Below are 13,736 nucleotides of genomic sequence, written 5' to 3'. Positions count from 1 at the left end.
GCACTTCCGCCTCCCGCCGTCCAATCACGCCCCTCTCGCGTCACGTGCAGCGTCGCTGGCCTATTTAAGGCCGACCCCACTCCCGGTCTTCACAAAATGGCGGCTGCCGCGGTGAGGTTGAGACGCTTCGAGTGGACGCTGGAGCTGGGGACGCCCCTGGGAGCTCGGTGAGGGCCAGGGCGTGCTTTTTGGGGGGCATTTTGAGGGAATTTCGGGGAATTGTGGGGTTTGAGCAGGTCTTCGGGGGTCCTGGGTTGGTCTGGGGGGGGGGGGGTGGCGCGTCCTGAGGGGGTTTTGGGCGTCCTGGGGGGGGTTGCGGGGATTGGGGGGGCTGAGGGGGTCGTGAGGTGTTTTTGGGGGGGTTCTGAGGGGTTTTAGGAGCGATTTGGGGGGCTTGGGGGGAGTTGGGGGGGTTCTGATGTGGAGAGGCCATGTTTGGTGCCCTTTTCTCCCTTTATCCCCCATTTGCCTCCCCTTTTATCCCCTTTTCCCCTATTTGCCTCCCTTTTTCCCCCATTTTCCTCCTTGTTCTTGCCCTTTTCTTCCCCCTTTCCTCCCCTTTTGTCCCCTTTTCCCCATTTTCCTCCCTTTTTTCCCTTTTTCCCCCATTTTCTCCTGGTTCTTCCCATTTTCTTCCCCTTTTCCCCCCATTTTCTCCCCTTTTCTCCCCTTTTCCCCCTTTTGCCTCCCTTTTTCCCTTTTTCCCCCCATTTTCCCCCATTTTCTTCCCCTTCCCCCCCCTTTACCCCCCTTTATCCCCCATTTTCCCCCCTTTTCTCTCCTTTTTCCCCCTTTCCCCCACCATTACCCCTCCTTACAGAATCACAGAATTTCTAGGTTGGAAGAGACCTCAAGATCATCGAGTCAACCTCTGACCTAACGCTAACAGTCCCCACCTAAACCATTTCCCTAAGCTCTACATCTAAACGTCTTTTGAAGACTTCCAGGGATGGTGACTCCACCAGTTCCCTGGGCAGCCTGTTCCAATGCCTCACAACCTCTCAGTGAGAAGTTCTTCCTAACATCCAACCTAAAACTCCCACTGGCTCAACTTTAGCCCATTCCCCCTCGTCCTGTCACCAGGCACGTGGAGAACAGGCCAACCCCCACCTCGCTACAGCCTCCCTTGAGGTACCTATAGAGAGCAATAACCCCCCCATTACCCCCACACCCCCCCTTTTTTCAGCATTTCCCCCTTTTTCCCACATTTTTCCTCCCCTTTTATCCCCTTTTCCCTATTTGCCTCCTTTTTCTCCCATTTTCCTCCTCATTCTTCCCCTTTTCTTCCTCCTTTCTTCCCCTTTTCCCCATTTGCCTCCCTTTTTTCCCTTTTTCCCCCATTTTCTTCCCCCTTTCCCCCCCTTTACCTACTTTATCCCCCTTTTCCCCCCTTTTCCTCTCCCTTTTTCCCCCTTTTCCCCCCCATTACCCCTCCTTACCCCCCCATTACCCCCCACACCCCTCATTTTTCACCATTTTTCCCCTTTTCTCCCCGTTTTTCCCGCCCAGCGCTGCTGGGACGTGGCGCTGTGCCCATGAAGCAGATCCCCGTGAACCTCTTCATCATGCCCATGCCGGCAGCACCATCAGCATCTTCCCGGCCACGATGGGCTGGCGCCCGCTGCAGGCACTGCTCTCCCTCTCCACCAGTAAGCCCGGCCCCTCCCAGCGCTCCCAGTGCTCCCAGTCCGCCCCTCTGACTGGTTTTCCCCCCCCACAGCCCTGAAGCTGCTGGAGAGCTCGAGCGCGCGGCTGCTGCAGGGTTTGGTGTTCCTGGTGGGCAACGGCTGGGGCTGGCGCTCGACCTCTGCAAGTGCCATGGGGCTGCTGCCCACGCACGCCTCCGACTGGCTCGCCTTCATCGTGCCCCCGCAGGTACGGGGGCAAAAACACACCAAGAAACGGGGCCAGAAGGGCGAAAAATGGGGGCGAAACAGCGAAAAATGGGGCTGGAAGGGCAAAAAGTGGGGCTGAAACCCTGAAAAATGGGGCCAGAAGGGCAAAAAATGGGGCTAGAAAACAAAAAAGAGCAGCTGAAACCCCCAAACTGGGTCCAAAACCCTGAAAAATGGGGCTGAAACCCCAAGAAACGGGGCCGGAAGGACAAAAAATGGATGCGAAACAGCGAAAACGGGGCTGTGAAGGGCAAAAAACAGGGTTAGAAAACAAAAAACGGGTTGAAATCCCAAAAATGGGTCCAAAACAGTGAAAAACGAGGCTAGAAGGGTGAAAAAATGGGGCCAGAGGGCAAAACACGGGGCTAGAGAACAAAAAAAAGCAGCTGAAACCTCCAAAACTGGGGCTGAAACGCCAGGAAACGGGGCCGGAAGGGCAAAAAACAGGTTTAAAAAATAAAAATTGCAGTTGAAATCCCAAATAAGCGGATTGGAAGGACAGAAAATGGGTCAAGAATTTAAAAGAGGGGTTTAAACCTCAGAAAAACAGGATTAAAGCCTAAAAACTAGTGTTAAAGCAAAAAAGGGTGCTGAAACCCCAAAAAGCAGGGTTAAAAACCCAAAACTGGGGTTAAAGCCCCAACACCTGGGGTTAAAAGCCCTGAAATGGGGTTAAATCTGAAAAAAAGGGTTAAAATCCCCCAAACGGTTAACCTCCCCCAAAACTGGATTGATACCCCACAAAAAGGGGTTAAAAACCCCAAAACCTGGTTAAAAAAAAACAACATAAAAACACTGCAATCCAAAAAAGGGGGTTTAAATCCCTCAAAAATGGGTCAAAAACCCCAAAAATGGGTTCTGAACCCCAAAACGGGTTGAAAACACCCAAAAAAAAGGGTCTCACCCCCCCCCATTCCGTCCCCACAGCGCCTGGAGCTGACCGGGGGGGGCGTTATCCTGTGACCCCAATAAAGTTTGATATTTTGGGGTCATTTCTGGGGTTTTGGGGTCATTTGGGGCGGTTTGGGGGAGTTTGGGCATATTCCAGGGGTTTTGGGGTTGTCTGGGGGTTTTGGGGTCATTTCGGGAGTTTTTGGGGGTCTTGGGGGGGGGTTGTAAGGTTTTGGGGTCGTTTTGGGAGGATTTGGGGTCATTTTGGGGTCTTTTGGGGTGCTTTGGTATGGTTTTGGGGGGGTTGGGGCTGGTTACGGGTGGTTTTCGGGTAGTTTCAGGGGTTTGGGGGTTTGTGGGATTTCGGGATGGGTTGAGGGTGGTTTGGGGTGATTTCAGGGTGGTTTTGGGGTGGTTTTGTGCTTTTTTAGGGTGATTTTGGTTTTTTTGGGTGTTTTTTTTTGGGGGGGCGGTGGTTTTTGGGGTGGTTTGGGGTTTTTTTGGGTGGTTTGGGGGAGTTTTGGGGTGTTCGGTGCCCGGGTGCAAACCCCCAAGAAGGAGCCAGGAGGCCGAGGGGTAGGAACTGGTTTATTGGTGCCGTGCTCGTACTGGGAGCACTGGGAGCGGTGCCATGGTCATACTGGGAGCGGTGCCGTGCTCGTACTGGGAGTGGCGGAGCCATACTGGGAGCAGCGCAGCCCATACTGGGAGGCCGCTTGGTGCTGTGCTGGGCACTTGCTGGTGCGTGCTGGTTCCGTACTGGTGCATACTGGGGCACACTGATTCCATACTGGTTCCGTACCAGTCTCTACTGGTCCATACTGGGCTAGTCGCCGCCCCGCACCAGCAGCACGGGGCCCAGCCCCTCCGTCAGCACCTCCAGGAACTCCACGTCTGCCGCGCGTCAAGGAAAACCCCAAACCGCCGCTTTTTGCCCCATTTTCCCTTTTCCCTTGTTTTTCCCCCCTTTCCCCTTTTACCACCCCCTTTTCCCTTTCATTTCCCTCTTCCCGCCCTGTTCAACCCCGTTCCTCCGTCACTTCCCCCCTCCCCGCCCTTTATCCCCTTTTTTTGCCCGATTTCCCCCCATTTCCCCATTCCCTGTCGCCGCGGCGGCGCTGTCAATCACCCGTCGCCATAGCTACGCCCCGCCCCCGTTCCCATGGCAACGCCTCCCGCCATTCCCCGTTGCTAGGGACGCCGTTGCTAGGGGCGTCGCCATGGATACAGTTGTCGTCACGGGGGCGGGGCGAGGCGGGGGGCGGGGCCGGCAGGTCCAGCAGCACCAGGCGCGCCCCCGCCGAGCGCCGCCCCATGGCCTCGTTCAGCCGCTCGGCCGCGTGCATGCGCCGCACGTTGGTGCTGCGGGCACCAGTACGGACCAGTACGGACCAGTACAGACCAGTACGGGTCGGTACGGGTCGGTACGAGCCCGGGAACAACCCCCGGACCCGCCCCAGTGCCTCCCAGCTCCCCTCGCAGGACACCCCAGTCTGTTTATGGCCCAGTGCCTCCCAGTATGGCCCAGTAGCCCCCCAAGTGCCAGCCAGTGTCCCCCAGGCCCCTCCCAGTATATCCCAGTGCCCCCATATCTCCTCCCAGTCCATCCCAGTTCCTCCCAGTCCCCCCCAATCCCCTCCCAGTCCCCTCCCAGTCCTCCAGAATCCCCTCCCAGTGCCCCCATGCCCCCTCCCAGTCCCCCCCAATCCCCCCCCAGTCCCCCCCAGTCCCTCCCAGTCCCCCCCTAATCCCCTCCCAGTCCCCCCCAGTCCCCTCCCAGTCCCCCCCAGTCCCTTCCCAGTCCCCTCCCAGTCCCCCCCAGTCCCTTCCCAGTCTCCTCCCAGTCCCTCCCAGTCCCCCCCAATCCCCTCCCAGTGCCCCCATGCCCCCTCCCAGTCCCCCCCAGTCCCTCCCAGTCCCACTCACGGGCTGGGGCCCGCCCGGGGGCCGCCCCCTGTCCCCGCCTCCTCCTCCTCCCCTCCGCTGGGGGGGGCGGAGCCGTGCCAGGCCTGCGGGGGGTGACGTCAGTGAGGGGCGTGGTTCAGGGGGAGGGGCGTGGTCGGGAGGGGGCGCGGCCTCGTGACGTCACCTGGCGCGCCAGCCGCATGTGGCGCAGCATTCGGGAGCGCTGCTCCATCATCAGGGTGCGCTCGTAGGTGTAGGCGGAGACCTCGCTGTCGTGCTGCGGCGTCACGCGATGACGTCATTGGCGACGTCATGATGACGCCAGGGCTGGGGGAGGGGGCGGCTCACCAGCTCGACCACCTCGGTGCGGGCGGGCAGGCGCAGGCGCTGGGCGAAGGCCTGCAGCAGGCGGCCCAGGGCCAGGCTGTTGTCCTCCAGCAGCGCCACCGCGAACAGCCGCAGCGGGCAGCCCCGCCACGCCTGGGGGGCCCCAAAACGGGGGGATTGGCCCCAAAAAGAGACCCGTGAATGCACAGGGATACGGTGAAGGGACACGGGGATGCCGTAAGGAGGCGTGCGGACACGTAGGGAAGCTTTGGATCGCCCGAATCCCCATAAACCAACCCAAACCCACAATATGCCACCCCAAAACCCCATAAACCCCCCCATAAACCCCCCCAAAAACCCCATAAACCCCCCCAAAGCCCCATAAAACACCCCAAAAACCCCATAAACCTCCCCCAAAACCCCATAACCCACCCCAAAACCCCATAAACCCCCCAAAACCCCATAAACCCCCCCATAAAACACCCAAAAAACCCCATAAACCCCCCCCAAAGCCCCATAAAACACCCCAAAAACCCCATAAACCTCCCCCAAAACCCCATAACCCACCCCATAACCACCCAAATCCCCCCACAAGCACCCCATATCCCCCTGTAAACCCCCCAAACCCCCCAAACCCCCAACATACCACCCCTAACCCCCCCATAACCCACTCCCAAGACCCCCAAAACCCCATAACACCCCCCAAAACCCCGAAAGCCCCACGCACCGGGTGCTGGCGCAGCAGCAGGGGCAGCAGGGTGAGCAGGCGCCCGTCGCCCACCACCCACCAGACGTCCAGGGACCCCCCCGGCGCCCCGGCCCCCAGCGGCCCCTTGGCCACCAGCAGGGCCCGGCCGCCGGCCGCCGCCACCCGCAGCAGCTCTGGGGGCAGGACCCCGGCCCTATAAGGCCCCACTGACCCCACAGAGAGACCCCAAAGCTGTTCGAGAGCCCCCCGGACTCCACACGAGCCCCCCCCCGACTCCCAGAAATCCCCCCATCACCGCACACTGCCCCCAAACCCACCATAACCCCAATATAACCCCATTATAACGCCAATATAACCCCCCAAATCCCCTATTCCCACCCCATAACCCCCCATAACCCCATGATAACCCCATATAACCCCAATATACCCCCCCAAATCCCCCCATAACCCCATGATAACCCCATATAACCCCCATAATCACCCCATTCCCACCCTATAACCCCCCAAATCCCCCCATAACCCCCTTATAACCCCATATAACCCCAATATACCCCCCAAATCCCCCCGTAACCCCATCAGAACCCCAGTATAACCCCCCAAATCCCCCCGTAACCCCAGTATAACCCCATATAACCCCCCCTAACCGCCCCCCAGCCCCCATACACCCCATACCCACGAAGTCCCGGGCGGCAGCGGGGTCGTCGCGGCGGCGCCAGCCCTGGGGCCAGCCCAGCAGCACGGTGTCGGGGCGCAGGGCCCCCAGGCCGCAGCCCTGCACCAGCGCCGCCAGCCCCTCGCGCGCCCGCCCGGCCGCCAGCACCTGCACGAAGCCCCCGCAGCGCGCCCCCGCCAGCGCCCCACGCAGCGCCTGTGGGGTGGGGGGGACACGGGGGGTTACGGGGTCAGTAGGGGAGGCTATGGGGTCACTAGGGGGGGTTATGGGGTCACTACGGGGTGTTACGGGGCACTATTGGGGCGTTATGGGGCCCTGTGGGGTGTTATGGGGGGATATGGGGGGCTCTAGGGTGTTATAGGGTCACTAGGGGGGATTATGGGGTCACTAGGGGGTGCTAGGGGGCACTGTTGGGGTTTTTATGGGATTTCTTGGGTTTTTGTGGGATCTTATGGGATTTCTTGCGTTTTTACGGGATTTCATGGGATTCTCTAGACTTTCATGGGATTTTATGGGGGTTTCTGGGGTCCCCTGTCCCCCTACCTGCTCAGCGGCCCGGACGCGCTCCCTGGCCTGCAGCACGTCCCCGGGCAGCACGGTGGCGGCCACCGTCAGCCCGCCGGCGGCTCGCAACTGGGCAGCCAGGGCCAGCAACTGGGGCTGGGTGACCCGCAGCTCGGCGTCCAGCTTCAGCAGCACCAGCAGCTGGGGCCTGCGGGACCCCAGAAGCGTTTGGGGCCGGGATATAGGGCCGGAGGGGGCCGACCCTATAACCTGACCCTATAACTTGACCCTATAGCCCGACCCCACTCACCGCCGCGGCGGGCGCTGCTCCAGGTGCCGTAGGGCCGCCAGCGCGGCGCTTAGGGGCAGGGAGCGGAAGCCTTCACCCCACTCTGAGGGGGCTCTGGGGGGGATTTGGGGGTCAGTTTGGGGGTTTTGGGGTCAGGTCGGGGGGTGGGGGGGTGTTGGGGGGGTTACGGACGGGGGTATAATGGGGTTGGGGGGGGTAATTGGGTTATGGGGGAAGTAATGGGGTGATGGGGGAAGTAATGGGGTTAAGGGGGGAGATAATGGGGTTATGGTGGGAGGTAATGGGGTTTGGGGGAAAATAATGGGGTTTAAGTCAGTTATAAGGGGGTTATGGGGGAAATAATGGGGCTAAGGGGAGAAAGAAGAGGGTTTGGGGGGAAATAATGGGGTTTCGGAGGGGTTGGGGGTTATCTGGGGGGAAACTGGGAGGTTGGGAGCGTTACAGGGGATTTGGGGTGGGAGAAGGGGAGGGAAGGGGGAGTGGGATGGGGGGAAATGGTGTCCAGAGGGGGGAAATGGGGTGAAAAGAGGGGAAAATGGGACCCAAAGGGGACAAAATGGCACCCAAAGGGGACAGAACGGGACCAAAAGGGACCCAAAGGGGACAAAACTGGACCCAAGGAGACCCGAGGGGAACCGGGGGGGCAGGAGGGGACCCAAAGGTGACAGAAAAGGACACAAAAGGGACAAAATGGTGCCCAAAATGGGACAAAACGGGACAAAATGGCGTCATGAGAGGACACAAAATCCTGAGGGGATGGAATGGGACCCAAGGGGGACGAAATGGGACCCAAAAGGGAGGAAAGGGGACCCAAAAAGGACAAGAGGGGACCCAGGGGGACAGGAGGGGACCCAAAAGTGACAGAAAAGGACCCAAAGGGGACAACAGGGGACCCAAAAGGGACCAAACTGGACCCAAAAAGGACGAAACGGGACCCCTGGGGACAGGAGGGGACCCGAGGGGACGCGGCTCACCCCTGGAGGTCCGCGTAGGTGTAGGCCATGCCCGCCATGCCCAGCGCCGGCAGGGCGTAGAACCAGCAGGTGGCGAACATCAGGGCCAGGCACAGCCCCGCGCCCGCCAGCGACACCGCCCTGGGGACAGCGGGGACGTGTTGGGGACACTGGGGACATGTTGGGGACATTGGGGACATTGGGGGTGTGTTGGGGACATCGGGGATGTTGGGGCTGCGTTGGGGACACTGGGGACTTGTTGAGGACATTGGGGACATTGGGGGTGTGTTGGGGACATCGGGGATGTTGGGGACGTGTTGGGGACATTGGGGACATGTTGTGGACATTGGGGACATTGGGGGTGTGTTGGGGACATCGGGGATGTCGGGGACACATTGGGGACACTTGGGGGTAAGTTTGAGTACAATTTCAGGACATCGTGGGGATATTTTGGGGACACTTTGGGGATAATTTGGGGAAACTTTGGGGATACTTGGGGGATATTTTGGGGATATTTTCGGGACACTTTGGGGATATTTTGGGGAAACTTTGGGGACATTTGGGGGACATTTTGGGGAAGCTTCGGGGATATTTTGGAGACGCCTTGGGGGATATTTTGGGGATGTGTTGGGGACATTTTGGGGCCACTCTGGGGCCGTGTGGGGCGGCGTCTCACCAGTGGTAGAGGCGGCAGCGGGGGTTCCAGCCGGGCGCCGTCAGCAGCCCCTGCATGGCGCAGGCCAGGTTGAGGCACAGGTAGGCGGTGAGCGAGAACCTGGGGGGGGGGTGACGTCACGGGGGGTCCATGACGTCACCGGGAGGCCGTGACGTCACCGCGATGACGTCAGAAGGACGGGGGGGCACCCACACGGAGAGGACGGGCGCCACCAGGTCGATGGAGCCCAGCAGCACGCCCAGCTCCGCCACCGCCGCCGTCGCCGCCAGCGGCCACAGCTCGCCGCGCCCCAGCGCCTGCGACACCACCGGTGACGTCACGATGACGCCATCACCGTGCCCGATGACGTCACGGGGAGGGGGAGCAGCCACTCACGGGGGGCAGGGGGAGGGCTCGGGCCCGGGCCAGGCCCCGCAGCAGCCGCGAGCCCCCCGCCAGCGCCTGCAGCCCCGCGCCCCCCGCCGCCAGCAGCGCCCCCGCCAGGGGCAGCCACGGGGACGGCCACGACAGCGCCGCCAGCACCGGGCGGCCCCGCAGCGACGAGCCGAACCTGGGGGGGACAGGGGGACACGATATGGGGCGTGGGGGTAGGGTTTGGGGTCATAGAGGGGCGTGGGGACAGGGTAGGGGGTCATATAGGGGCGTGGGGACAGGGTAGGGGGTGATATAGGGGCGTGGGGACAGGGTATGGGGTGATATAGGGGCGTGGGGACAGGGTATGGGGACATGGGGACACGATATGGGGTGTGGGGATAGGGTATGGGGTGATTTGGGGACATGGGGACACGATATAGGGCCATGGGGACATTTATAGGGGCGATATAGGGCCATGGGGACACCATATGGGGCCATGCTATAGGGCCACGGGGCCACTTACAGGGACAGGGCAGTGAGGGGGGGACGCCCTCAAAGGGATGGGGACAACGCCAGGGACACTGTGAGGACATGGGGGGGACCCTGGGGACTCTATAGGGACAGGGGGACCCCCTGGGGACCCCCATAGGGACTTTGGGGCCATTTGGGGTTGGGGGGCACCCACTTGTCTCGCAGCAGCTGCCCCTCCACGCAGGCCCCCAGCAGCAGGGCCGCGCTCAGGTCTGCGCCGTCAAGGAAAGAAACCCCCCAAAAATGGGCGCCCGGCCCCAAAATCCCACCCCACAAAAGCAGCTCGGGGTCCCCCCCGGGCTTTTAGGGTCCCCTCCCACGCTTTTTGGGCCCCCCAACCCCGTTTTAGGGCCCCCCAACCCCTTTTTGGGGTCCCTTTCTCACATTTTGGGGTCCCTTCCCACATTTTAGGGCCCCATCCCACACTCCTGGGGTCCCCCACCCCCATTTTGGGGTCCCCTTCCCACCCTTTAGGGCTCCCTTCCCACATTTTATCCCCCCTCACCCCCATTTTAGGGCACCCCAACCCCATGTTAGGGCCCCCTTTTCCCCTTTAGGGTCCCCTTTTCTACATTTTAGGGCCCCCATCCCCATTTTATCCCCCCTCACGCCCATTTTAGGGCCCCCCAACCCCATTTTAGGGCCCCCTTTTCCCCTTTAGGCCCCCCTTTTCCCCATTTTAGGCCCCCCTTTTCCCCTTTAGGCTCCCCTTTCCACATTTTAGGGTCCCCTTTCCCCATTTAGGGTCCCGGATGCACCCCAAGGCGCTGCCCACGGCGGCCCCAACGCTGCCGGCAGGGATGGAGCGGGCGGCGTCGCGCAGCTCCCCGGCGTGGCTGCAGCCCCACAGCACCCCTGTGGGGACACATTTCGGGTCACATTCACCCTATAAAGCTTATAGGGCCGATGGGGGGGGTGCTTATAGGGCCGCCGGACCCACCGGAGGCCGTGGGGAGGCTGAGCCCCAGCAGGAGCCCGAAGGTGGCCGCGGCGTCGCCGAGGGGCGGCTCGGGGGGCCACAGGTTGCCTGTGGGGTGGGAAACGGGGTGGGATTTAGGGTCGGGGGGCTCGGGGGGCGTCCCCGGTGCCCCCAGGGGGGACTCACGGGCCAGCAGGCGGGCGCTGGGCCCCGGCACGGCCGGCAGCGGGGCGGCGCTGCCGTTGTCCCCCCGGCGCGGAGCGGGGCAGGGCTGGAGCTGGCCGCCGGGGGGCTGCGGGAGGCAGAGCCTGCGGGGCACAGCCTCGTTTGCATAAATCTGCATACGTCTGCGTAAGTGCGGGAAAAGGGGAGGGACTCACGTGGGGCGCGCCCCCGGCAGGGCGGCTCGCAGGGCGCCCGCCTGCAGCCCCAGCAGGGCCAGCAGGAGCCCGGCGGGGCCCAGGGGGGCGGCGCGGGCGGCGGGGGGGGCGGCGGCCCCCAGCCCCAGCAGCCCCAGCAGCCCCGAGCCGTAGCCGCGCCCGTTGGCCAGCAGCGCCCCCCGGCCGTGGCCCGGCAAGATGGCCGCCTGCGGCACCACGTACACCTGCGGGGGAAACGAGGTGGCTGCCCCCAGGGACACGCCCAAGATGGCCGCCCCCAGGGGGCCACACCAAATATGGCTCCCACAATGACCACGCCCAAGATGGCCGCCCTGAGGGACCTTCCCCTATGGACACGCCCAAGATGGCTGCGCTGAGGAACCTTCCCCTATGGACATGCCCAAGATGGCCGCCCCCAGGGTAGCCACTCCCAAGATGGCCGCCCTGAGGGACCTTCCCCTATGGACACGCCCAAGATGGCCGCCCTGAGGGACCTTCCCCTATGGACACACCCAAGATGGCCGCCCTGAGGGACCTTCCCCTATGGACACACCCAAGATGGCCGCCCTGAGGGACCTTCCCCTATGGACACACCCAAGATGGTTTCCCCCAGGGACACGCCCAAGATGGCCGCACCCAGGTGGCCACACCAAATATGGTTCCCACAATGACCACGCCCAAGATGGCTGCCCTGAGGGACCTTACCCTATGGACACACTCAAGATGGTTTCCCCCAGGGACACGCCCAAGATGGCCACCTCCAGGGTAGCCACTCCCAAGATGGCTCCCACAATGACCACACCCAAGATGGCTGCCCTGAAGGGACCCCCCATGGCCACGCCCAAGATGGCCACCCCCAGGTAGCCACACTCAAGATGGTTCCCACAATGACCACACCCAAGATGGCCACCCCAATGTGGCCATACCCAAGGCCACACCCAAGATGGCTCCCCCCACAGCCACGCCCAAGAGGGTTCCCCCACGACCCCACCCAACATGGCCGCCCCAACATGGCCCCACCCACGATGGCCACTCCCCAGATGGCCGCCCGTGCCCCACCGCACCAGGCCACACCCCCCTCCCTCAAGCCCCTCCCGCCTTCCCTTGGCCCCGCCCCTTAAAGGCCCCTCTCACCAGCAGCAGCTCGGCGGCGCCCAGGGCGGCGCTGGCGGCCCCGAAGGCGGCCCCCAGGAAGGCGCAGAGCCCGACCGCGCCCCCCGCCTCGGGGCCCAGCGCCCCCCACAGCAGCGCCAGGGGGCCCCCCCCTGCGGCACCGCGTCAGCACCGGAAGGGAACCCCAGGGAGGCCGAAAACCCCACAAGGATACCCCAGAACCCCAGGAAAACAGCCCAGAGAGACAGAAGGCCCCACAAAGATACCCCAAAATCCATAAAAATAGCCCAGAGAGACAGAAAACCCCACCAAAATGCCCCAAAACCCCACAAAGATACCCCCAAACCCCATATATAACCCCCAAAACCACCCGAAACCCCCACAAATCCCCCCAAATCCCCCCGAGTACCCCAATAACCACCCCAAAAAAAACAAATTCCCCACAAACAGCCCCAAAACCCGACCCCAAATCCCCCAATAACCCCCCAAAGACCCCAACCCCCCCCCAAATCCCCCAAATCCCACCCAAACCCCCCAAGTTCCCCCTAAATCACCCCAAATCCCCCCAAACTCCCCAAATTTCCCTAAATCCCCTGAATTTCCCCCAAACCCGACCCCGCTCACCAGGGGCGCCCCCATTGGTGGCGATGGCGCTGAGGGACAGGGCGGTGAGCACGGCCTGCAGGGGGACGGCTCTGGGCACCCCAAAAACACCCCAAAAACACCCCAAAAACACCCCAAAACCTCCCAGCGACCCCACAACACCCCCGAGACCCCAAAAGCCCCCAAATCCACCCAGAAAACCCCCAAATCCCCCCGTTCTGACCCCCAAAACCCCTCGACCCTTTAAAAACCCTATAACGGCCCTATAACCCTCATGCAGGCTCCCAGCAGCACCCCAACCCCGTAATCCCCTAGAACCCCCTTTTCTCTCCCCAAATCCACCCACAGTGACCCCAAATCCCCCGTCCTGACCCCGAAACACCCCGACCCTATAAAAACCCCATAAAAACCCCATAAGACTCACGCAGGCGCCCAGCAGCACGCCGACCCCGCAGACCTGCAGGACGCCGCCCGACCCCACAGCCCAGGGCAGGCGCAGCACCAGCAGCAGCCCCAGCAGCGTCTGCAGCGAGGGCGCCGCCACCCCACACAGCGTGCCCAGCGCCCGGCGCTGCGACCCCAAAGAGCCCCGTCACCCCAAAAACGCCAAAAAGCCCCCAGAAAACCCAAAGGGAACCCCCACAAATTGAAAAACCTGAAAGGGACTCGGAAAGAGACCGACGGGGCCCCAAAAAAGACAAAACCCTAAAAGGAAGCCCCCGAAAGAACAAAAATCCCGAAAGGATCCCAAAAACCCCAAATAACCCCAAAGGGACCCCAGAATCCCAAATCACCCAAAAGGGACCCCAAATAACCCCCAAAAAACACAAAGGGACCATAAAAACCCCAAACGGACACCAAAACCCCAAAAGGAACCTAAAACCCCAAATAACCCAAAGGGAACCCAGAAACCCCAAAGGGAACCCCAAAACCCCAGAAGGACCCCAAAAATCCCAAATAACCCCAAAAGGACCCCAAAACCCCCAAAGGGAC

At 61.8% G+C, this 13,736-nt stretch overlaps 2 protein-coding genes and 1 long non-coding RNA gene across 3 annotated transcripts; 1 reads left to right on the top strand and 2 right to left on the bottom strand.

Annotated features, from left to right (window-relative positions):
* The first annotated feature begins 75 nt into the window (after nucleotides 1–75).
* LOC309890675 (ER membrane protein complex subunit 4-like) lies at nucleotides 76–2,467 on the top strand. The gene is made up of 3 exons (XM_082785103.1): nucleotides 76–167; nucleotides 1,510–1,649; nucleotides 1,721–2,467. Exons 1-3 carry the CDS (start codon nucleotides 97–99, stop codon nucleotides 1,972–1,974), a joined length of 465 nt encoding a protein of 154 aa, XP_082641229.1. The 5' UTR covers nucleotides 76–96; the 3' UTR covers nucleotides 1,975–2,467.
* Nucleotides 2,468–3,076: 609 nt separating this feature from the next.
* Nucleotides 3,077–10,134, bottom strand: LOC309890676 (solute carrier family 12 member 6-like; the record flags this gene model as incomplete). The annotated part of the gene is made up of 15 exons (XM_082785104.1): nucleotides 3,077–3,680; nucleotides 4,015–4,148; nucleotides 4,713–4,795; nucleotides 4,876–4,968; nucleotides 5,040–5,171; nucleotides 5,746–5,900; nucleotides 6,400–6,595; nucleotides 6,944–7,112; nucleotides 7,215–7,307; nucleotides 8,189–8,308; nucleotides 8,844–8,942; nucleotides 9,036–9,139; nucleotides 9,219–9,393; nucleotides 9,883–9,940; nucleotides 10,113–10,134. The coding sequence occupies 15 exons, from the start codon at nucleotides 10,132–10,134 to the stop codon at nucleotides 3,613–3,615; spliced, it is 1,701 nt and encodes a 566-aa protein (XP_082641230.1). The 3' UTR covers nucleotides 3,077–3,612.
* A 389-nt stretch (nucleotides 10,135–10,523) lies between these two features.
* On the bottom strand, nucleotides 10,524–12,331 carry LOC309890674. Its single transcript, XR_014319438.1, has 5 exons — nucleotides 12,162–12,331; nucleotides 11,028–11,251; nucleotides 10,834–10,955; nucleotides 10,669–10,755; nucleotides 10,524–10,583 (listed from the first exon to the last, which is right to left on the bottom strand). It is a non-coding gene; the product is annotated as an uncharacterized lncRNA (long non-coding RNA).
* Nucleotides 12,332–13,736: the final 1,405 nt, after the last annotated feature.

Source organism: Aythya marila (genome assembly GCF_965140915.1).
Source record: "Aythya marila genome assembly, contig: HAP1_HAP1_SCAFFOLD_1126, whole genome shotgun sequence".
Taxonomy (NCBI): Eukaryota; Metazoa; Chordata; class Aves; order Anseriformes; family Anatidae; genus Aythya; species Aythya marila.
This window is presented reverse-complemented; position numbering and strand designations above follow the sequence as displayed.

What these genes read in the sequence shown, in the direction of transcription:
- LOC309890675 (XM_082785103.1), top strand. Translation starts at nt 97, where the DNA reads ATGGCGGCTGCCGCGGTGAGGTTGAGACGCTTCGAGTGGACGCTGGAG. An exon ending in GGGACGCCCCTGGGAGCTCG is followed by an intron (nt 168 to 1,509) that starts GTGAGGGCCAGG and finishes TTTCCCGCCCAG; the next exon opens with CGCTGCTGGGACGTGGCGCT. An exon ending in ACTGCTCTCCCTCTCCACCA is followed by an intron (nt 1,650 to 1,720) that starts GTAAGCCCGGCC and finishes CCCCCCCCACAG; the next exon opens with CCCTGAAGCTGCTGGAGAGC.